At 40.7% G+C, this 25,875-nt stretch overlaps 1 protein-coding gene across 3 annotated transcripts in view; it reads right to left on the bottom strand.

Moving 5' to 3' along the window:
• Positions 1-8,131: 8,131 nt before the first annotated feature.
• Positions 8,132-25,875, bottom strand: part of LOC137259822 (chitin synthase chs-2-like) — a 50,125-nt gene continuing 32,381 nt past the window's right edge. For 2 of the 3 annotated variants that reach the window (XM_067797441.1, XM_067797440.1), the window contains exon 22: positions 21,189-22,080. In XM_067797441.1, the coding sequence (XP_067653542.1) occupies positions 21,683-22,080 (398 nt within the window). In that variant the 3' untranslated portion in view covers positions 21,189-21,682. Of the gene's footprint in view, positions 9,078-12,067; positions 12,124-21,188; positions 22,081-25,875 lie in introns of those variants that run through there. The other variant, XM_067797442.1, reaches the window with a different exon arrangement.

Raw genomic sequence — 25,875 nt, 5'->3', positions numbered from 1 at the left:
CATTTGAGACATTGTATATTTTGGCTAAATTGTCTTAAAATCGCCCGCGACTGAAGGGATGATATAAATACAGCTTTTGTCAATGCAGTATTGTAAGGCCCCATAGTCCCCTGTGTGGTCATCTACCTTCAGTTGTTGGCCATCTATAGCCTGTTTCTATATTGTATTTTCTCCATAATGGGTCAGTGAGTTTAGCTTTACGCTGCATTGTAGCCATATTCCACCAATATCACTGCTGGTGACACCACGAATGAGCTTCACACATTGTACCCACGTAGAGAATCAAATCCAGGTCTTTCTTGTGACCAGTGAACGTTTAAACACTAAGCTAGCCCAAGGAACCTCTTCGTAAAACTGTGTTGAGTATTCCATCACAAGGGATCAGTATTTTAATTCACGAACTCTGAAGGATCTTTTTAATAACACAAGCTGTCATTTAATCATTGCATTTTTAAAAGAATTAGATTTATTGACTGAACTGTAAATAGATAGATATTTTATTATTGGAAGTTTAAATTGGTAACTGTGCTTGTTAGTGGCTGTATCCTCAAAGGGGGTTGAAGTACTGTAAAACTGTTGTCCCCCTGAAAGGGTACGTAAGTCCACAAACATTCAAAGTAAATTCATACTTTAACGTTTTTAATCGTAGCATAAGTGTGTTTTTATTTGCATGGCTAGATTTCTCAAGTTGCTGACGGCTGAGGGGATGATGTAAATCCAGCTAGGGTCCATCCAGGTAGCAAAGGTACAGTAAGTCCCCATGGACCTTAGTATGGTGATCTACACTCAGTTGTTAGCAATCTATAGTCCATTTTTATCTTGTATTGTCCTCTGCAGATAAATTGTTTTAGGTATAGTTACTAGTTTTATATTCTCATCTGTGATATTCTAGTTGTTTTACTGTCCCTCGTTGACAGGTTTTATATAATAGATAATTACATATATTCCATTTCAGTATTAAATGTTCTCGTCACGATATGGCTGAGATATTGACGATGTGACGTTAAACTTTAACTCACTCACTCATTCACTCACTCTTCGTAAATATAATAGTTATACATATGCATGACAGCTTTCAACATCACATCTGATACTCTAGTTATTGTGTATGCAAAACCTTTCTCATCACTACATGACTGAAACATTCTGGAAGTGATGTTAAACCGTATTTACATATATGCCATATATCCGTACGGCAGAGAGTGGTTTCAGTTATCCAGTCCTGTTGGAGTGAGTGAATGAGTTTAGTTGTACGCCGCACTCAGCAATACTCCAGCTATATGTCGGAGGTCTGTAAATAATCAAGCCTGAACCACACAATGCAGTGATCAAAACACAAAAGCATCGATCTGGGATCATCAATTGGGAACTGATGACATGTGTCAACCAAGGCAGTGAGTTTGACCACCCGATCCCGTTACTCGCCTCTTACGACACACATATCCCGGGACCTTCACGGGTCTTGTGCTTTAGTCCGTCAGAGAGTAAAATCAGTAATAACATTACTATAATCTCCCACTCACTGACTGAATGACTCACTCACAGATTCTCAATGTTTCTTTTAAATCCGTTCTAATTCGAGGTACACAAATTGCTAGGTAAAGTCTGACAGACACATACAGTAGAGTGAGTACAATCCATTGATTCCATTTATACCATCAATATTTTATACATATTGATAGATACAAGGGCACTTAGACGTTTTCGCGAGTTATTCGCGTCAGGTGGTCGAGATATGGTTAGTGACTCTGAACGCTTGTCTCTTTTTTCCAAAAATGAGGTGCATGGTGTTTCCACTTGTCATGGTCCTAGGCTATTTGTGTCACCCACAGACTGCAGTCCAAATAAGAAGCCTGTGGTTACAGTGCAGTGAAACATGCTTCCTGAGGGACACTTGTCAAGGAAGGGAAGGTCGTAACAAAGTGCAGTGTTTTGTATCTGTAATACGGAACTAAGCCTGTGGTTACAGTGCAGTGAAACATGCTTCCTGAGGGACACTTGTCAAGGAGGGGAAGGTCGTAACAAAGTGCAGTGTTTTGTATCTGTAATACGGAACTAAGCCTGTGGTTACAGTGCAGTGAAACATGCTTCCTGAGGGACACTTGTCAAGGAGGGGAAGGTCGTAACAAAGTGCAGTGTTTTGTATCTGTAATACGGAACTAACCTGCTCAGATGGGACAGAATAGCAATCAAGAGTGATGACTATCCATGAAGTTGTCAACGCGATGACATTAATTTACAGCATGCTTGGAGATGCTCTTACAGATGCGTCTCAGGCTATGCCCTTGATGGACACAGAAGATGACACACCAACAACTATCGAGGATTACAATGAAGCAACCAAGAGGGAAGGCAATGCAGTGACCATCAGAGTAGAGATTGTACCAACAACTGGTCAGAGCAAATCAAGCAATCATCAAAGTACACACTGCAGCAACCACCGGACAGGACGATGAAACAATGGGTAGGGCATCCCGTCATAGTGTGTCATCAGTTACTCTGAGTGTACCGAACACGTCCATAGAAGATAGGCACACTTTTACATGCAGGTGCGTTCTTCCCTCTGCCTACAATACAAACAGGAAATATGCAATATATTATAAAAATTCCAACAAAAGGACAATATACGGCTTTGATCTGAAACTTGTCAAAGGTTTTGATCAGCGCAATTGTGTTTGAAGGATCTGTTAGTAGGAATTGTAATGATCCATTGAATGCTTCTCATGAGAGGAAGTCATAATTTCCCAACCTATTTTGCCCAGTACTTCCTTCACGTGTTCCAACCACTCATACTCATGATAAAGTATTGTGATACAGACCCGTGAAGGTCCCGGGGTAGAATAGGCCTTCAGCAACCCATTCTTGCCATAAAAAGTGACTCAGCTTGTCGTAAGAGGCGACTAACGGGATCGGGTGGTCAGACTAGCTGACTCGATTATTTACAGACCGTCGCCATATAGCTGGAATATTGCTAAGTGCGACGTAAAACTAAACTCACTCACTCACTCACTCACTATTGTGATACAAGCATGTTTAAGTGCCAGACGAATATCTTTATGAAATGCTAGTAAGACGTCTGTGCCTTGATTGTGTGCTCCGAGATCTAGAATTGCAGAAAATCTTCGATTATTTAGTCTAGTGGTGTGTACAGTTGCAGAATTCAAACCAAGTTCATGCAATCTACTTGAGTATAGATTTCGCCTCCACTCAAGCATTCATCTCACCAAGTCACTCTCCCGCGCGACTCATTGACCAGTTGATTCACTCACTTTCCCACCCATCCACTCAATAACGGTGCAGTAATGTGGCAGAGTGGTTACAGCGATGGCTCGTCATGCCTAAAGCTCGGGTTCGATCCCCACATGAGTCCAAATGTGTGATTTGGACCACTGAAATTCACATATGGTGTTTTGACAACATTTACGCTCATATGAGACATATGAAACACCGGTATTTTTCAGGAGATATAAGAGTCATCAAGCAGGATTATATATGCAGGAAAATGAGCATGTGCACTTCTCTAACATCATTAGATCTTGGATGCAATTCTTGTTCGCTATAACTGACTTTAAATAGACTTATCCTGGAGTTTTCAACCATTCCATCAAATCAGTTTGCATCTATATGTTGTTGTTCAAACATTTCTCACTTAAGATTTTATCAGTGTAAAAGTTTAGACATGGATGGTTAAAAACCTATCATGCGATCATGTTTTTTGTATTGAATACTCAAACAGAGGGTATTTGTTGTCCTGGAACTGAACTTACCAAACTTCTATTGAAGACTTTGTACCTGCGATACAGTGAGTGAGTTGAGTTTTACACCACACTCAGCAATATTACAGCTATATGGCGGCGGTCTGTAAATAATCGAGTCTGGACCAGACAATCCAGTGATCAACAACATGAGCATCGATCTGCCCAATTGGGAACCGATGACATGTGTCAACCAAGTCAGCGAGCCTGACCACCCGATCCCGTTAGTCGCCTCTTACGACAAGCTGAGTCGCCTTTTATGGCAAGCATGGGTTGCTGAAGGCCTATTCTAACCTGCGATACAGAAGATGTAGGGATAAAAGGTTGATATTATTGCCCATTTCGAGTTTGAGTCCAACAGCATTCCTCTTTTATGATCGTCGATACTTAAAACTGAACCTTTGACATCTCTGGTAAACACAACCACATTCATGAACCATGATATGCGCTTGCATTATCTGCACCCGGGCCCTATAAAAGCACAAGGAATTGTGAAACTGAATCTCTTCAAGAAAATGTCACATTTGACACAAGATGAAAATAATCAGGTTCTCCCCATGGTTAACGACATTGCTTCAGATGTGATGTTTGTCAAGCACGGTAATGTGCATCCATCCACTGTTGATCAACTCAGACAACGTTTTCGGGCCAACGGAAGTGAAGCATTTGACCTGGCTCACAACCTTTGCGACAGCTCGCCAAGACCAGAGTCTTACACTTCCGAAATCGGTTCAAATCAGCTGCTGATACTGTAAAGAGGACAAACGGGACAAGACAACGTCATGTCTGCGTCAAAACGGCTCGAAGATGCCTTAACGCAGGTTTAACGTACCCTGGACGTCAACGGATTTATTGACATCCAGAAAAACTGTTTTTGAACATGGTCGTTTTGGAAGGGGTGGTGACATGACCAAGGACAAGCTCAGAATTGGCAACATCACTGGCAGACCGTCCCACAGCTGTTTCTGAGAATTCTGTCTGTTCCTATGCCCTCGGAGACTGTCTTGCAATGCACGGAGGACACACACGATATTGACCCCCTGCTTTGATGTCGTTGTTGCGTCACTGACGTTTTTGTTGACTGGTCGTTTTTATGATTAAGTTATCCACAGATGTTTATTTAAAATATATCTGCCAGTGACATCTATATATCTTGACACTTGTGTAAAGAAAGTATTAATGTCAAATTGCGATTTTAATGGATTTCAATAAAAATTATATATTTCAAAAAATATTTCTGTATTTCACTTGCCGTTTAGCAAAACCTCAAATTCGATCATATTGATCTTAAACTAAGCCACTTCGAGTTATCTCAATTTATGGACGTTCAGGAAAAATCATGGCAAGACGTTTTGCGTCTCATTCTTCCGAAGGCTGGATGTTATTGTAAGATGAAAAACTAAATCAAAAGATCTTAAGGGCAATACATACGGAATGGACAATCGTCTGTCTCCCCCTGTCACCTATTTATGTTCATTTAAACGTGTCTTGTAACTATATCATTACATTCCTCATATATTCTAAATTGAAACGTTTCATTACGTCTGATGTCATACGTTTGTGCTTGCTAACACCAGGAACTGACCCCACCACTGCATCAAGGAGGCAGTCTCTAGTGTGATGACATTTGTACTTGTTCTACGGTGTCTTATGATAATAATATTATGTATTCGCTCCTAAATATTAAGCTCTTTCCAAATTCGCCAGAAGAATGTTTTGGCTGGAAGTGTCTAACACGAACAACAATCCACGTGTTGTTGCCTCTTACTTTCTGAATTTTAATGAAAGGGTTCAAGGTAAGTAATCTCTAAAAGGCATCAGGAAGTTTGGAAAATTGTGGGGACATTCATCGGCATGAAATGGCACATTTTGCTTAATTTTCTGAAACTATTAAAGTCCATGTGACCAGAACATTCGCATTGTTTACAGCTTTACTTTGCGTTAGTGAGGTAGAGGAACATTATCGGGCATTACAATGCTGTGACATGTGTCTGTATCAGAGGCTAAAAACAAAAAAAAAGCAGATAACACTATATCTGAGGTGTCATGTAGGTGTCCCACGATGAATGAGAATCGCGGGGACTGAAAACCGTGTTATAGAGGACATGCTGAAGGCATTCAAAGTGCACCACGGGGATGAAATGGAGCACAACAGAGTAAGATAGAGATGATTATATACAGAGGCGGCTTTTATGATCACCTAGTATTTTTCGTTTGTGCCAACGTCGTGTTAGACGTAAAAAGACGTTGTCATCTATATGCTCGTCTTCTTATATAAACCAACTACTAAATGTCTCTCAAGAATTTCGTCCTTGCAAGAATCCACAGAGCGAACAAGGCAGTATAGTGCTGGAACTTACAAGATGACTGTTGCAGTGACAATGAGTACTCGTCTCCTGATGTACACATAGCTACAAACGTTCTCACCACTTTCAATAAAACAGCCATGTTTGTCGTGAGTGGCGACTAACGGGATCGGGTTTCAGGCTCGCTGACTTGCTTGACACATGTCATCGTAACACAATTGCATAGATCGATGCCCATGCTGTTGCTCACTACATTGTCTGGTCCAGACTCGATTATTTGCAGTGGCTAGCTGGAGTAATGCTTAGTGTGGCGGTAAGCAACAAACACACAGAGAAATATATAAAAATTCATTGTCATTTAGTACGGTTATATCATAACTCCGTGTCACGGTCATAGAATGATTAAGCATTGCGAAACCATGTTGCCAAGCGTCGGCTCATGCTTATCAGATTATTTTGCATGCCTTCTTTGAAGTTCTTGACTGGCATAAAATACCGCTTATAATACAAGTTTAAAGTACTGATAACCACATATACCCACTACAGAGGACAGAAAGATGGTGGAACCCATGATGGAATGTGCCATTGCTTTCTGGATAGTCCGTATTCAAAGATTTACATAACATAAATGCGATAACTGTTTTCTGATGAATTTGAAAGGTATGCTAACGTAACGAACACAACAAAATGCATTCACGCCAACAGATTCTCAGGATTCATTTAACGCAAGGCGCACGACTCATTCACTGGATTCCTTGTTATTTTCAAACGCTCATTGACGTAACCGTTGATATGGGGAAACAGTAACTCGGGGTCTTCCATGTGCCACTTGATGACAACATGATGGAAATAAAGCCGCTGTCTAAAACTGGTCACAGTTTCGTAATACGTTGGATGCTCCAGTGTACTCGTATCATATTTCAGTGGAGCCAGGTGATGCCACGACACTAAGCGAATCTAGTGATATTTAAGTAAGTGTTTTCAAGCTGATATTGATAAAAGAGACATAAAGAAGGAAGAATGAATCTAGGGAGTGTTTGTTCACTTATTTTTGTGTAATTTATTCGTGTCCATGAAGCTGATACAACGTGATATAACTGGAGTAGTGTTTAGAACCTTATTCACGGCCTTACTAGATGTGAAGCCTGACCACCGGGATGACATCTGAGAGGATAGTTTGTTTCATATTGCCAGTTGCTAATTGTACTAAGAATTTAGAAATTAATCGAATCTGAGTGGTTAGTGAGGGATCACTCCTCTTTAAAGGCCGCACGCTCTTCATAATGCCCAGGAAAGTACTTCTTTCGTAAACAGCAAAGGAGATAGGTATCGACTTAGACACTGTGTATGCATAGCTTTTAGAATCACAAAGAAAACTTGGAATTTGTCGCTTTTCCATAGTCAAATATGACGGTATATTTTCCACGTCACAATGTGTTGAATGACGTCATAATAATAATGTGTGGTGATAACGAAACCTTGAGAGGCTTGTTTCTGTTTCTTCAAGGTTGCAAAGCAAAGCCTAGCAAGATTTCGTTTATCACAAATCACTATAATGACGTCATTAAACTCATTGTGACACGCAAAATACAGCGTCATGTTTGACTATAGAAAAGCGACAAATTGTTTTATTTGAATGGCTACCCGTCATTATCTGTATTTAACTTCCAGTCATCGCATCACTCGTGATTACAAGATCCCGGTATCCCAAAATGGACGTAGCCGACATGTGGCAGTGCTGGACACGACCTGTTCCTAAAGATGCATCCACTGCGTTCAAGAGTCTGCCCGACGAAATTGTCCGCACCAATTCCCCGAGTCCGCCTTCGAACAGTGAAGACTTGTTTCACCATCTGACTTCCACATTATAACACTCCTGTTAACTGCCATCACGACTTACATATGTGTGGAGTTATGCGGAAGTTAGTGGAACTTACAATGAAAGAAATAAACCTCCTTGACTGCACAGTTACATTTTGTTAAAACTATGATACTGTGAAATTAAAATGGTCACCATGAGACGGGAAATCCCCGGCTCCCAAAAATTCAAAAGGACAAAACAACTCAGAGTTACAGTCCAGAGTAATGAGGGCTCTGTCTTTATTCAAGATAGAGACATGAGTAACACAGTTTTCAAGTTGTGTGATGGAAAGCAAATACTGACTGACTGACAGACAGCCGCTCAGACAACCAGATGATAATGACTACATCCCACAGCAGTATAGAAACATGCGGCTTCCTGTTCATGACAACTATCACTATCATCACTATGTGGAATGCTTAGTTTTGGTAATAATGATTAAACGATAAATACGTTATTACCAGGAAAGTCAGTGGTGACACGATACATGTTTGTGTATTCAACAAAGAAAATATCAATAAAGACGGAAACTTACTGAAAGCTATGATTACACAGTGCCACATAGAAAGTGGTCAAACGTAACAGATGTTGCACTTGGTATTACGCTTTCTTAGTACAATACAGATTCTAGTATTGTTTGTTGGGCTGTGTCCCATACGGAATTCGTAATCACACCCTCAGCGTCGGGCACTTAATTGCTAACACACAAAATCAGCCGCCTAACCCTCTCAACCCAGCAGAAAGTAATATGTTCTGTACTTTACTAAAAGAGTGCAATAAAACTGCTGAAAGTTGCTGCAGCTCTGGAAACCTACCAATTTAACTTAGAACATTCTGGTAGTCTCCCGGAACTACCCGCAACTAATCAACATACATACACAAAGGGAGGTAACTCTAATATGCTACCCCAAAGCCTGCTGCCAAAGTACGAAAAGCATTGAACATTTATGATATGAAATGTGAACCATAATAAATATCACTCAAAACTTTTAACAAATAATCAGTGGTACAAAAATTTACAGAACATGCACTCTCGTAACATTATGCGTAATGCTCTGGTGAAACTGACAGCTGTTAAATAAACCCTTGTCAAAACTTGTAGTAGACCAGGAACTCAAATCATGGGAGCGTCTGCAACTCCTTAGTGCGCTGTCCCTGGAATAAAGACACAAACAGAATTTAATGGAAATCAAATTTTGTTTTGAGTACAAACAAAAAAAACCCAAAAAACAAAACAAAACAAAACAAAACAAAACATAAGCTCTTTAGCTCCCTTTACTGACTGAATACTGATGAACGGTACAGGCTCTCAATCCGCAAAATCTTCGTTACTTTACGACCTGTCGTAATTCTATAATTCATCACAGGCCTACGAATGTCATAGCACTATGAACGTTTTCTGTATAGGGACTGTTATACACTGATGCCCATGAATCAAAATAGCAAACTGTGTTTTTCTTTAATTCTTGAACATAGTTTGTTTATTATCATGAAATGTGTTTCTTCTGGACACAGTGGGTGGAGCCATCACTCCTGTGAGTGTTGTACAGCAAGTAAATAAACTATTCTACCGCAATCCTGTCTACATCACCTGCATGAAAAATAGAAACAATCAGTATGGTCTCACTGGTGACAGTTGTAATACATAGGAGGATTTTTTTCAACCAATCAAGTTTAGGCACCTGTGAACCGCTACCTAATCGTGGTTGGTGCTGGGTAAAGCTGAGAGCCGTTCACGCCCGGGGCAATTTTTGGTCCACCAACCCGTTTGCCGTGGATTTCGGCCCTGTGTCGACAGAGAAAGGGATCCAGGTGGTTGAGAGCAATAGAAGCTTGTAACCGTGTTCCTGTTGCTCAATACACCACTTTGGCCCTGACTTCACCTAGACGGGAAGTTGAATGGACCCGGTTCAACCAGTCGGCTGGTCATGCCAAGCCCTGTGCATGAAATGTAAACTGATGGACAAAAGAAACGCTGGCAACATTTTTTCTTATGAAATGAAAACGTAAGACAATATATGTAAGCAATTATGACTGTATATCAAAGAGATGGTAACTGACAACAGGTGTACACGCTCTAACAAAAATATGGTGGATATTTAAGAAATTATAATGAATTTTGTTCAAGCAGTTGGATTGTCCATAAGTCGATCACACCGAAATCACACAAAATTAAGAAAATGTCATCAGTATGGAGTGTGTCCACCTCCAGCACGAACGCACGCCCTGACACGACGTCTAACAGATGTAACCAGTCTCCTGACAGTTGCTGGGGTGATTTGACGCCACTCCTCTTGCAGGGCTTGCGTTAACGTCTGTCGGTCATGAGGACGTTGTTGACGTTGCTAAAGACGTCTCCCGAGGTGATCCCACAGATGTTCTATCGGATTCAAGTGGGGGGATCTGGCTGGCCAAGGAAGAACCTGGATGTTATTAGCGTTCAGAAAGTCCCTTGTAACACGTGCACTGTGTGGAGTGGCGTTATCCTGTTGAAACAGAGTTCTTGGATTATTCTGTATGAAGGGAAGCACGACTGGTCTCAATACCTGGTTGATATATCCTTGAGCATTTAGATTACCATTAATGACAACCAAATCAGTCATCCTGTCACCACAAATACCGCCCCATATCATCACACTGTCGCCACCATCGGGTTGCACCTCTTGAACACAACAACGTGACGTCCGTTCCCCTCTACGTCTGTACACGCGTACTCGGCCGTCAGCATTGAAGAGTTTGAATCTGCTTTCATCCGAAAAAAACACTCTGTCCCACTGTCGTCTTTGCCAGAGTTGCACAGTTCGAGCCCACCTCAATCGGTTCCGTCGATGTTGCAGGGTCAAGGTCATTCCTCTGAATGGTCGATAAGCCCTCAGTCCATAATGGCGGAGACGTCGGGCCACGGTCTTCCTGCTGATGGGGTGTTGTAGTGCATCTCTTGCTGATGACGTAACAGTGAGGAATCTGTTACGAAGGTGAAGCAGACGTAAATAGCGGTCTTCATTTTGCGTTGTTACCCGCGGTCTTCCACTCCGTGGTCTGTCTGATGTCTGACCAGTCTGTCTGACACGTTGCACTAGTCTCTCTATCGTGGTTTTATGACAGCCCATGATTGTCGCAACCCTGGACTGGGTTGCACCCATCTCCAGCATTCCTATCGCTCTCTCGCGCTGTACAGATGTTAAACGTGGCATTCTTGTTCATCAAATCTAAACGGTCGAATGTCAGAGAAGAGTTTTAGTCATTATTTATGCCCGATCTTTGCACGGAATTTTCGTAAAAGCACTTTTGAAATTATATGCAAAAGCGCAGATTTCACCCAAAAATCATGCTGCACGTTCATTACATGTTATCACCCACGAAGGTTGGGTTTGCAAGAATGTTCCTATATTGCTGTAAACAATGTTTTTGAGTTTGAATCAGTTTTGCAACCAGGTTTGTGAAACCAGCGTTTCTTTTGTCTGTCAGTTTATATATGTCACTGCACAAATTTTATTTAGACTTTTAATTTCGGTCTTGGCCTATTTGTTCATGGACATTTTCTGATTTTGAAACGCATTTTTGAACTTCTGAGCTTTTCCTAGATTCTTATGTCCAGAAGACGGCAGCTCATGAGCCAATTATAATTCTTCTGATGGAGTTTATTATCCGGGTATCCTTGGTGCTGCAAGTTGGAGACCCACTTGCTTTTAGCATGGTCCGTGTGATACTCCGTGGTGGGTGGGGAGCTCGGATGATGAACCATATTTTACTAACCATTGCTAGTGAAATTCCACCAAAAAACTTTTGCCTAGAGTCTTATGCCCAGAAGGCGGTGGCTTGTTTGCTTTAGCATTGTCCTTGTGATACTCCGTGGTTGGTGGGGAGCTCGTATTACACTAACCATGGCTTATGAAACTCCAACAAATAAAACAACACGTCCACTTGAAATTGACCCTGTTGATACCGACCACAGACCGTCTGCATCGATTGAGTATTGGCCGCGTTTCCTTGTGACTGAGACTCCTGACAAGACACCGCTTAACTTGAACCCCTTTGCTGTATCCAAGGGTATTCAAGGTATTGCTGGGGATGTTAAAAACATTAGACGCTTATGTTCGGGTGCGCTGCTAGTTGAATGCGGAAAAAAACAACAATCAACCAACCTGATGAACATTAAATCTTCCGTGGGCATTCCGGTCACGGTCTTTGCTCACAAAACCTTGAACACAAGTAAAGGTACCGTTAGAGATCGGGATCGATTGTTTTATGATATGTCGAGCCTTGATATAGTATCGGAAATGAAGGATCAAGATGTGCTTTATGTCAAGCGCTTTTCAACTCGGAAAAACAACGAAACAATCAAAACCGAATCCGTATCTGTTTACTTTTTCATGTCCAAATGCGCCCAAATCAGTGAAGGCAGGCTACTGTAACATTCAAGTTGACACCTACCCGCTCAGGTGTTTTAAATGCCAGAAATATAGACACGGTGTAACTATATGCACCTTGTCTGTTGTGTGTGCTCACTGTGGTGAGAAATCACACACAACAGAAGATTGTACTAGTGATTTTATAAAACAATGTACAAACTGCTCAGGCGATCATTCCGCATTTTGTCAACAGTGCCCTATTTGGAAAGAGCAAATGGAGATCAACACAATAAAATTTACTCAGAATATTTCTTCTTTCTGAGGTAAACAAGCTGGTAAAGAGATCAGATCTTCCAGAAAGTTATGATACAGTAGCAAAACATCATCTGAGTCTAGCCCTAAAACAACAATTTCATCCACAGGCTGCCAAACGACATTGACTTTGGTAAATTGCGACGCTCTACAGCTTTCCTATCCCGCTATATCATCTCAGACTGAGGAATCTCTTCCTAATACATCAAAGTCTTCTTCTTATCATAAATCATCATCTCAGTCACACTCAAAGTCTCAGTGACAGCTGACAGTCAACAAACTGTTAAAAGTAAACCTAAGCCAAAGCCTAATGCTTCGAAACAGCGAAACAGTGGTAGAGCCCCTAAAGGGTCACAACATAGAATTCAGCTGTTCAATAAATATGGGTCTCTTGAAGACATGGACATATCTCAAAACGTCCATTCTAGGGCACATAGCTTGTCGCCCTCCAAAAGAGTGTGGGGTAGATCCCCGATAAATCACAAATTCAGAACTACTAACTGAATTTGAATGGTCAATCCACGATGACCTCTGTGGAAGTGACCATTTTACTACTATACTAAAATCAGTAAATCCATCTGATGTCCCTCCATCATCAAGGCGGAATATACATTATCAACTCCTGAAGTACTTACCAGAATCCTGTTTAGAGACGCTCTTATATATTTTGAATGATATTTGGACTTCTAGTAAATGTCTTCATGGCGTGACTCTATAGTAGTACCAATATCTAAACCTGGACGTGATCATACGGATCCATCCAATTATCGTCCGATTTCATTAACTAGTTATGTTTGCAAGACCATCGAACGCATGATAAATAATCGACTTGTTTGGTACTTGGAAACAAATAATCTCATAACAGATATACAGTCTGGCTTTCGTAAAAACAGAAGCACTGTCGATCACCTGGTGCTTTTGGAATCATTTGTTAAAAATGCACTAAATAATAAACAACATGCAGTGTCGATCTTGTTTATCTAGAAAAGGCATATGGCACAACCTGGAAATATGGCATTTTAAGAGACTTGTAACATGACTTCGGCTTGCGAGGTCCTTTGCCTGAATTCATAGCCAAATGTTTAAATGACACTTTCAAGTCCGCGTGGATTCTACCCTGTCTGATCATTACACTCAGGATAAGGGTGTCCCACAAGGCAGTATCTTGTCTGTGACTTTATTTAGTATCGAGATTAACAGTTTATCAAAGCTTTTAACCGATTCAATCGATGGAACAGTATTCGTGGATTATTTTAACGCTTCTTGTCATTGGAGAAATATGCATACTATTGTACGGCAACTGCTGCTGTGTTTAAACAAAATAGATAAATGGTGTCTTGAAAATGGCTTTAAATTTTCTAGATCAAAAACCGGTTACATACACTTTTGCCGTAAATATAAACCCTATAAAGACCAGTTCTAAGTGGCACCCCTGTGAAAGTTATCAAGGCGGCTAAGTTCTTGGGACTTATTTTCGATTTACATTTGACCTTTTTGCCCCATATTAAATCCCTAAAAGCCAAATGCTTAAAGGCACTTGATTTATTAAAGGCTGTTTCTAATGCAAGGGGAGGGGATCAGGCTACCCTCCTTTACTTAAATAGATCACTCATGCGATCTAAACTTGATTATGGTTCCATCCTATATAGTGGAGCCTGCCAAAGCAACCTAAAACTACTTGATTTTGTCCATCGCCAAGACCTAAGACTTTGTCTTGGTTCTTTTAGAACCTCTCCTATCGACAGTCTTTATGTCGAAGCTGATGAGCCTTCTCTCAGCCAATGCTGTATAAAGCTATCTTTACAATACATTACAAAATTAGCTTCTAATGAGTCAAATCCTACATTTAATTGTGTCCATAATCCTCTTTATGAGGATTTGTATGACAAAAATTCTTCCCTTGTTCCGCCTTTTGGGCTCAGAATTAAACCATTTCTTGCTGCTTCTAGGATTGAGCTGGAAAATATAGCTCCTTCCCGACTTCTTTCTTCTCCCCCTTGGCAGTTGATTAGGCCCCAACTTGACCTAACATTAACAACATTTAAAAAATAAAAAACGAATGCATTACAATATAAACAAGAATATAATCAATTTGAAACGTAAATATAGCAATTATAAATCCTTATTTACAGATGGATCCAAGGACGGTGGCGCAGTGTCTTGTGCCACTGTCATTGGATCCAGAACTATATCTTCCAGATTACCGGCTAACGTCATATTAACGGCTCTTAAATATATTCAAAAACACCCTAAACATAAACAGTATATAATCTTTTCAGATTCTCTTTCTTGCTTTCGGGCTATTAAAAATATTTCTTGCAAACATCCACGTTTAATTGAAATTATTGAATTGTATAATGATCTTACTACTGGCCAATACGACATCGTCTTTTGTTGGTTACCCAGCCACGTACGGATATCTGGTAAAACATTGGCCGATCTTGCTGCCAAGGCAGCGCTCAACAAATCTGTGACACCACTTCTTATTCCATACACTGATTATCAAGCTACCGCTAGATCTTATATCCGTGATCTGATACAGAAGAAGTGGGATACCCAGTAGGTATAAATAAATTACATGAAATAAAACCGTATGTTGGTTACACCTACTTGGGCTGTCAGTCCAGATTTAATGTGGTTATTTTAACCATTATTGGCCATACTAGATATACTCATGCATACCTATTGAATGGTGAGGATCCTCCGTTTTGTATCCCTTTGTGATGAGAGAGTCACGGTCAAGCATATCCTGCTTGGCTGTGTTGAATTCTCCATCACAAGGGATAAGTATTTTACAGTAAAACAATTAAAGACCTTTTAACACAGTTATTTTTTTTAAAAGGCAATTGCTTTCTTGGTTGAATTATGAGTAATATGTTCTGTAAATAGATGTATTTTAATAATTGGTAGTTTAAATTTGTAACTTGAATTGTTAGTGTACCCTCAAAGGGGGTTGAAGTATTGTAAAATTATATTGTCCTCATGAGAGGGTACATATATCCCCAAACATTCCAAGTACATTTAAACTTTCCACTGTTCTTAATCGTAGTATATATGTATTTTTTAATTTGTGGCTAGATGTGACTTTTTATTGTATTAATTTTAACTGTTCACGCTACTTTTAATTCTAATTGTGATATTCTAGTTGTTCTACTGTCCTTCGTTGACAGGTTTTACAATATACATATAGTCCTTTTAATTCTTAAATGTTCTCGTCACGACGTGGCTGAAATATTGACGACGTTAATTAGTAACTCACCCACTCACTCAACCAGTACAAAGTGGAAAATGCATGGAATATGTAGAGTGATGTCATTAGCTTTCTAGTGCACCCAACACAATAGTGATGGAAGTTTAACCCTTCGCTTCAAGCAACTGCTAGCAATCGATAAAACGTGCAAACAATGGCAAGCAACGATGCTTATAACAAACCATCCCACCATATTTCCGGTGATCGAAAACTGAACGCTCCATGTTGTTGGCATAGGTTCAGCTCCTTACAAATATCAGTAGATATATGCATTGGTGTTATTACAGCGTGTACGGAGAGAGACTGAAGTCTGAAGTCGCATAAACTACGATTCTGAAGATCTTGTCTAAACATCTTATCTGTCTATCTCTGAGACAAGGCAAGACGAAGGTGTCATTTGGGCATGAATATATTTTTCAACATTTTACAAGACAAGAGAATAAAACCAAACAATGCTTGTTTAAGAAATGTGAGAGTCAGTATTGTCAGTGCTCCGGTGAATTTCTCTTAAAAAGCCTTGATGCACTTAAAGCCCACAGGCCATATGGCGAGTGGCTGGTGGAAGATGTTCGCTTTTTACTCGTACCCCCCGGTTTCGATTTCTCACTTCCGCTGTACCTTAGGTGATGCTGGTCACGTGCTTCACCAGCATCCGGACATTTTTTTTTAACCATCAAGGTTTATCAGTGTGTTAAATAATTTTGATTTATACGTGGAAGACGGGTGCTAATTTGGGTGAAGTAATCGCCAAGCGATCTAGCTGCAGCCATGTTGGGATGCTGGTACCGTACGTTTCCAACATCACCTTAGATACATAGAGAATCTCACCCACGTGTCTACTGATATCAAATATATCATCACGAGTGTTGGTATCATTGATATCAGTAAACACAAGGGTGAGATTCTATTTATCATCCAAAATCACTCTCAATTAGTTTTAATGAAAAATGTACATCTCTGAACACAGCACTGGCATTAGATTGCATTGATGTCATAGCATTGTGATGTCATCAAGTTCATGACGTCATAGCATTGTGCAAAATATACTGTCAAATCGATATCTCCTAGGAGATATCATCTGATGGAACACAAGCGATATATCTTGTAGAACACAGTTTTGTGTGATACAGTGACTTTAGTACAATGTGTGAATCCAATTCCTGGTGTTTCCTGCCTCGTCGACACATCGTGAGTGAGTGTAAAATCAATCACTCTTTAGCTTGTCCTGACAGTCTATGTTAGCAATATGAAACTGACAATCTTTGGATATAAAAAATGATATATTCACCGTCGGAAATATTTCGGACGTTATAGTCTTGACGTTAGTAATTAAAGTTTATTTTATTGTCAACACACCTATTGTCAAGCTTTGATATCAGCGGGTTTCTGTCTCGGCCACTAAAGGAAATACTCTTGAATGGACCAAAATTACAAGCTAAATGACACTGCTTCTTTACAAAACCCAGTGTTTTTTTTTTAGGAATAAAAATATATTGATTATTAAATTACGCTACTTCATCTATCAGTTTCATATGTTTGTTCAGTGGGATAGCCCAGTGGTTAAAGCGTCCGCTCGTTGCGCAGAAGAGCTGGGATCGATTACCCGCATGGGTACAACATGTGAAGCCCGTGAATGCATTAAATATACTAGAATATTTAAAGTACATGTTCACTTTCTGCACATCATCACATGTTATTATGGTTGTATATATTGGTTGAACGAATGTCCGCTGCGTTTTGTACACATTTCATTTGTTATATTATGTCATTACTTCTCTTTCAAATAATTATAATAAACTGTTCTTACCTTTGTGTCAGAGCCAATCCATATTCTGAAACTGAATTTTCTGCTTGTGCCCCGTCATCTACTCGTCGATCGGGCGCGGAAAGAATTCATCGCCTCCTGGATATTCTTGAAACTAAGAGTAGCGTCCCTTGAATAGTATTTTCGCAGTGTTAGAGATCGTTGTACAAGTATTTCAGTTGAACCGAAATAAAAAGTCCGACCGTGACTTTGACAAACTTCGGCAGGCAAAAGAATACTATAGGTGTTCCAGTGGTTACTTCCGGGACGGATTTTATAAGTTGTCACATCATGTCGAGGGAAATACGAGGTTTTATCAGTCCCGTTGAATACAACCTTACGAGGGACTGATAAAACCCCATATTTCCCTCGACTCGATGTGATAACGCATTTATGTAGCTGAGTGTTTTCATTAAATCAAAACAAAACAACACGCATCGAATCGACTTGCTGCCATGTTGACACCAGCTGATCGTTTGGACTCAATGCACCACACGTTGCTAAAGGCTTGTCGGTGCACGCTTTTCTCACTTCGCGTCGTCACCGAGGCGTAGCGGGATGATATGACTTTTATACTCCCGCTGGCGGATCGTGATGGATGTACATGGTATTTTATCAGAGTCACGTGGACCAATCAAAACTCGACATTCTTACATGAGGCTAGATAAACGATTGTAATAACGATATTTTGTCAGCAGAGAGTTGACATTGAACTATATAAGTCTTTATTACATTGAAATGATGAAAACGTTAAATGACACGTTCAAGGGAATAACATCTACGAAATAATTAAGAGATAAACATACTACATTTGAAAATCAGAGGTACATAATAAAATTATAACCAATCTAAATTTGATTTAAAACTGAACTCAGTATCTACAAACTACCATAACTGAGTTCTTAAGATTTTTTTTATAAAAAAATACATATTGTGTTAGGAAATCAGGGGTAGGTTCACTGGTCATGAGGGGGTCATGGAGTGAGGTGTTGTACCCTCAATGTTTGTTTATGTTCCCTAAGCCTGAAGGGCGAGGGGATCGGATCGTACACTTCAGCCAACGTGTGTGAATGACACTATGCGAATCTTCCACCTTGTTGTTTTCCCGCAGGTATTGCCCTATTAAAGTGGCCGCAGTGTAAGTTTTAATATTCACAGGGACTACGTTGGAACCTTTTGTCAAAATTTATTTATTAGAATGCAAGGCGAACATTACCATGCCATCACTAGATTTTGCAGACGACACAAGAAAAACATGGGTAATTTCCGTGCATCATGCGTGATTCAATGTTATTGGAGATGAGGGAAGTGCTACCAGGAAGCACCAAATGAGTTCCCATTGGCAGCGAGGTACACTGAAATATGCCTCACTTTGTAAGTGGGGTACACTGAAAATAACAGAAGAACGCTTATCCAATTAGAAAACGACATTTAATTGTGAGGTAATATGAAACGTGATCATGTACCTCTAAATGACTTTAAGTAACCAATCACAATCCAGTTTTCACTGACATCATAGTAGAGCACCATATAAATGTAGACATTTAGAGAAGAAACGTTTTTATCACAAACCAGCTGCAAAATAAATAAATAAATACATCCCGGATGGCACTTCCTGTGCTTTGATGCTTCCTGAAAATAGTAATGTGTCACTGAGACCTTGAACATCAAACATTTGAAAAACCTTGAATCGAAAAGGGAAGCTACTTCCCTAACAAGGTCTGTAAGGTCGGGATGATTATCACCGTACGTTCGTAAATGGTCATGGGACGGTCTCTTTTTCCACAAAGCGATTTTAGTGCTCCGGCGGTCGCTTCTTATGATAGTTGCGATCAAAACTCGCTCTGGGAAACGACCCATCGTTCACTGTCTTCACTGGGCGTGAGTGAGTGGGAGAACTACTTATGCCGCGTTCAGTAATATTCGAGAAATATGACGGGCCACTCAAGACAACGTCTCCTAAATGGTCCACATTTCGCGTAGCGATCGATCGATTTAACCTCTATACTGTTGTCCAAACAAACGAATGTTGGAACAATAAGGTAGCTGAGTGACTTATACTCATCATGCAGACTTCCACTATTCAGAAACTTGCATGCCTCAATTGTAGTATATGAAAAAGTTCCGACTAGTGCTGGGCATTGGTTGAAATCTCGAAATTGGTGATCGCCTGGAAGATATCACAGGAGTAACCTCCGTGGGAAGAGAATGCATTACCATAGAACAATCAACGAAAAAAAATGTCAAGCGTCATTTTCATATTTTCCTATCCGGGTTGTTATTGCAGATATGAATAACACGATACAGCCTGCAACTTGACAGCCTGCAAGTGACGACTGGTATGTCATGAACATAAGCGTCCTGGAAATATTCAGTCATGACTTTTCATTTATTGAAATGTGTTCTGCAAGAAACAAACACGTTTTCAGGCCCTGACAACATCGAAGATATGTTCCATCGGCAAGTGTTTTAAAGATTAAGACAATTGTTCCAAAATATTGTCTTCGGTTATGAGAAAATGTGACCGACTGCTTGGTCGTTTGTTCTCTGCGACCAGTCTTCGATTATTTCAGTTAATCGGAATACCACTAGTTCCAACACAATAACTGTTGCGATGTCAAACAGTTATTTTTGATCCTTGGGTAGCTGCCATCTGCCACTGCCACCCCTTGGCTCTTGCTCTATCAGTCATACTTTTTCAAATCCTTAAAGCGGTGACATGACAATATCGTAAATCCTCAAGGACCATTGAACACCTTGACTATCGAATACCGTTTTCGTTGCTTAGGAAGCTAACTCACGATATCTTAGCAAAATCCCTTTGCAATCCTTATGAACTGAGTCGCCTACTATTCAACAACTATTTCAATACCTACGCAGATGACACATCCTTTCGTTCCCGAATAGCCCTCTGCCTAATTTCGTCCCTTTGAGAGTTGACATAATTAGACAAACATTTTCAGTCCTTCAACGACAAAAGGGCCGTCGCTATGGCTACCCTAAGTTGCGAAAAGCTCGAGCAATGCAATCACAATTTTCCAGCAGAAAAATACACGAACAGTCACAACAACTTCCTCCAGGTGTATGGAAAAGCTGGATGATACACCTGGTCTGTCTCTGATGTTCACTGAATATGGAATATCGTCTACGTGATTGTTTCTAGAGCAGTTTAGAAATAGTGTTTTTGGGTGGCATTATGTAGAGATTTTCTGAATATAAACGTCTGTATTATGAGGAGATTTTTTTTCAGGAGAATAAGATTACTCCGACAGGTGAATGAGCGACTTTCCCATAGGAATATGTTATTATGTGTTCGTCTTCCCCTGACGTCCATTTATAACTAGTAATCCCAAATCAGCTTTCGTTAATTGTTCTGTCAGTTCGTTTGTTGTTCCTTCATGTGCATATAATGTGCATTCATTCACCTGATAAGCGAACGTTTCAACTTCGTCATCGCCTCCTGGCGAATAGGTAAGCATATGCACTTTGTGATCTCCATAATAAAGACCCCGAAATCCATCAAAACCATTCTATATGAAAGAACAATCTTTGCAAAGGACATTTTGTGTTTATAGGGGTTACATAATATTACATCGGACAAAAGGTTGTTCAACAGTTGAAACAGAAGAACCATTCAAACAAATGCGACAAAACAGTCAATCAATCTCTGCAGTATTTGTCTGTAACGATCAGTTGAAAATAATTCATGGCAAGAATTATATATCCCTTTAATTGTATCTATTGAAATGAGACCCGTGATGCTCCGGCTTCAAACTGGATTTCAGCAACCCATGTCGGTCGTAAGAGACGACTAAGTGGATCGGAACCACGATTGTTGACTTGGTTGAGACATGTCATTACATCCCAACTAAATTGATGCTCATGTTGTTGGTCACTGGATTGTCCGGGGCATACTCAATTATTTACGAACTACCGCCATACAGCTGGAATATTGCTGGGTGCGGTGGCTACAAACAAACAAAATAATCTCTTGAAATGTCCGAAGTGGGAAACACCGCCAAGTGTTGTACGCACACATGCATCATTCATGCGATAAATCCCTGGTACGCGTATCCTGAGAACCATCTCCATACATGTACTTGCCAGATAAGCCCACCTGGTTCTGCCCACCACTGTGAAGCAAGGAAGTGCTCTCCGAGATGCTCGCCATGACGCGGGCCTTCTTCATCTTCTGTCTCCTCTTGGCCTCTCTGATTCTGTGTTCGTCACGTTGCAGGGTCTGTATGGCTTCCCAGTCGTCATGGGTGTCGGGGTCGTGCTTGTAGCGACCGCTCCCAAACGACCAGGAGGTCTTCACTGATGCGCCATATTTGAATGGAGCCCTGGCGAGGAAGTGGGCGAGGGTAGATATCCGATGGATGATCATGGCCAAGAACTGGATCACCAGCAGGGTGCCGAATATGAACAGGAAACTCAGTCCTGGAAATCAGATCATTGCAGATGAGATTACAGCATCGGTGACAGTTAACAGTTCAATAGACTACGGCTGCACAGTATTACTGGTACACCGGTGTATGCTTTTTCAAACAATATGTTTCGATACTGCGATATTATTTCTGAGAATAGGTATACTGGGTAAAGAATATATAAGGTTCTGTTGTTGTTGTTCTTCTTCTTCTGTTCTTTTGCAAACGGCTTACTGTGATTCTGCAGATTAAATTTAGGAAAAAGAAAATAGAACCTTTGAATATGCATCTTAATTTGGAGATTGCTGTCATCAGAACCATAATTTATATTTGTAGGGACTAATCTAGAAAATAGGATCGACATGCACAATTAATGCTTCTTACTGTCTTACACGTACGGTCCCAATATATGGCAATACGTATCGTACACAGGTGCCGGAATCGCAATATATTGCAATACAATTTATTTGCAATACACAGGCCTACAATATACCCGTTACAGTCTTTGCAGTGGCAGAGTAATGTGCATAGTGTAAATAGTTGGCTGGTTTGCAAACGACAGATTTGATTTGATTTGTGAATACCAGGCTGGTTTGCAAATAGAACAGTGAGATTGAGCTGTGAATAGTACAGTGAAATTCAGGAAGTGGATACTTGGTTAGAATGCACAAAATAGAGTGCGATTTGCGTTGTGAATAACTGGTTTGTTTGCAAAACATAGAATAGGATTTAGCGTTGTGAATACCTGCTTGGTTTGCATTTGTGAATATCTGGTTGGCTTGCAAATAGTACAGTGAGACTGACGTGTGAATACCTGGTTGTTTTACGCAATACAGAGTGTGATTTGAGTAGTGAATACTTGGTTGATTTGCAGATTGTGCAGTAAGATTGACTTGTGAAATCCTGGTCGGTTTGAAGATAGAAAAGAGAGATCAGAGTTGTAAATATACATATGGAAATTAATTAAGCAACACCAAATTCAAAGACACATAAAAACTTAACAAAGTTTAACGAAGTAATTTTGATGATTGATTATTCAATTTTGATGTATTGACATACAGCATGAGCTTTTCATGGGTTGATATGACGCACGTGAAGCTTGCACAGCGCACGTGCATTGCTTTAACCTCAACTTTCGAAAAATGCACTTTTTCCCTGGGGTGTTTACAAGCGCAGGTTGTCGATTGCATTCGGTTTTTCATTCATTTCAATGTCATGGCACGTAGGAAATTATCAGAGGCCACTCGTTGGCAAATAATCGGCATGAGGAATGCTGGTATGTCTCTAAGACAAATCGGGACTCAAATCGGACGACATCATTCCATAATTTCAAAACTTTTGAAAAAATACCGGGTCACTAATGAAGTTAAAGACCTGCCTAGACCAGGAAGACCCAGGAAGACCACAGTCCGGGAGGACAGAGCTTTACTGAGACTTGTACGGCGCAGGTCCTTCGACTCGAGCTCTCGGTTGAGACAGGAGTGGCTTCCAGGGAGACCCATCTCGAACAGGACTGTTCGGAATCGTCTGAAAGCTGCAGGATACCGGGCAAGGAGGCCAATCAAGCGACCCAGACTGTCTCCAGCCCATAAGGCAGCCCGACTGGCCTGGTGTAATGACCGTTTGCACTGGAACATTGCCTCTTGGAGGAAGGTCCATTTCTCAGATGAGAGCCGGTTCTTGCTGCACATGGTGGACGGTCGTACTCGGGTCTGGAGGCAGAGGAACACAGCAATGGCTCCACGGAACATCCAGGAGACTGTGGCCTTTGGGGGAGGTTCCGTTATGGTATGGGGGTGCATTTCCATGAACTGCAAGTTGGATATCATTACCATCCGTGGCAACCTTAACGGTGTTCGTTACCAACAGGAGGTTCTTGACAGGGCTGTGGTACCTCATTTTGAGAACCATCCTCTGGCAACGAGACCCATATTTATGGACGACAATGCTAGACCTCACAGGGCGCATGCTGTAAATGATTTTTTGCGGCAAAATGCAATTGACAGAATTCCATGGCCTGCCATGAGCCCTGACCTCAACCCCATTGAACATTTGTGGGACTTTATTGGCCGTCGTGTGAGGCAGAGAGACCCACCAGTCCATAATCTCAACGAATTGACGGCTGCCCTGCATGAGGAGTGGAACAGGATCCCCCAGAATCAGATCCGGAGACTCATCCAAGGAATGAGGAGGCGTCTGGAATCGGTGGTGCGTGCGCAGGGAGGACACACTAGATATTGATGAAAGTCGGTGTGCAGACTCTCAGATGACTGTTCTTTCTTTCCATGTGACATTTGTGTTAATACACCTGACAACAACGTCTGTGGATGAATAGTAAATTGTGTCCATTTTTTCATGAATTTAAGACAGTTTTAAGAATTTGGATTTCGTTGCAATAAAGCAAAGTCTTGATACTTTTTCCCTTTAAGTTGTTTGTCAGAGATCGTCTGTTGAATAAAAAAGTGTCAAACTATATCAACCCGGCATATTTTGATTGTCAGAACACTTCAAAGTTGCTCCAATAGAAAAAATTGGGGTGTTGCTTGATTAATTTCCAGGTGTATATATGGTTGGGTTGAACCGAGCACAATAAAGGTTGGACTGTACACAGTTTTTTGTTTGTTTGTTTGTTTTTGTTTTGTTTTTGTTTTGTTTTTGTTTTGTTTTGTTTTTTGTTTGTTTTTTTTGTATGAACTTGCAAAAGACTGACACGGTTTTAACACTTTTAACTATATTCTAAAGGAATCTGTTGGCGCGATATCAGCGGAACTATATGTGCATTCACACGCACTCACACACACACACACACACACACACACACACACACACACAGTAGGACACAGAGCATACTACTTTTCAGGCTCCGGGACGCGGTGCTTTGCGTGTCTCAGTCAACAGGTATGTTGTTGGTAGTGATTTGTCATTGACAGAATTAAATCGTTTACTTGAATTTAATCATAGTCTGCTCACATTATAAAAGACCTCACTCAACATCTCTCTCGTGGTCAGTCAGTAGTTATTGAGTTAATGGACCAAAGGAGTTTGCTCCGAGGATAGTGAGACTTAAGTCACGCTTACCAAGTGGCTTTTCTCTAGGAACAGTAAGAGTTACGTCGCAATAACCAAGAGGGTTTGCTTACCAAGAGGGTTTGCTCCAAAGGTAGAGAGTGCTAAACCACACTTACCAAGTGAGTTTGCTCCAAGGACAGAGAGAGTTAAGACGCAATAACCAAGAGGGCTTGCTTACCAAGAGGGTTTGCTCCAAGGATAGAGAGAGTTAAGCCATACTTACCAAGTGGATTACGTCTACGGATAGAGAGAGTTAAGTCACACTTAAGATGTGAGTTTGCTCCGAGGATAGTTAGAGTCAAGTCGCACTTACCAAGTAGATTTGCTCCAAGGACAGGGAGAGTTAAGTCGCAATAACCAAGAGGGTTTGCTTACCAAGATGGTTTACTCCAAGGATAGATAGAGTTAAGCCCTCTTACCAAGAGAGGATTACCCCACGGATAGAGAGGGTAAAGTGGCCCCAAGGACAGTGAGTGTTAAGCCGCACTTACCAATTCCATTCGTTCAAAGGGAAGTGAGAGTTAGGTTGCACGTAGCAACAGTGTTTGCTTCAAGAATAATGATAAATGATTCGCACTGATCAAGTGGGCTAGCTCAGTTATGGAAGTTAAGTCGCACTTACCATGAAGGTTTACCGTGTGGCCAGCTCCAAGGCAAGTGAAACTTAAGTCGCTCTTATTATGATGATTGGCCCCAAGGATATTGAGTGTTAAGTCGCACTGACTTAGTGGGTTAGATT

The sequence above is a fragment of the Haliotis asinina genome, chromosome 13 (assembly GCF_037392515.1).
Source record: "Haliotis asinina isolate JCU_RB_2024 chromosome 13, JCU_Hal_asi_v2, whole genome shotgun sequence".
Taxonomy (NCBI): Eukaryota; Metazoa; Mollusca; class Gastropoda; order Lepetellida; family Haliotidae; genus Haliotis; species Haliotis asinina.
The sequence above is the reverse complement of the archived record's forward strand: the minus strand, read 5'-3'. Positions and strand labels throughout refer to the sequence as shown.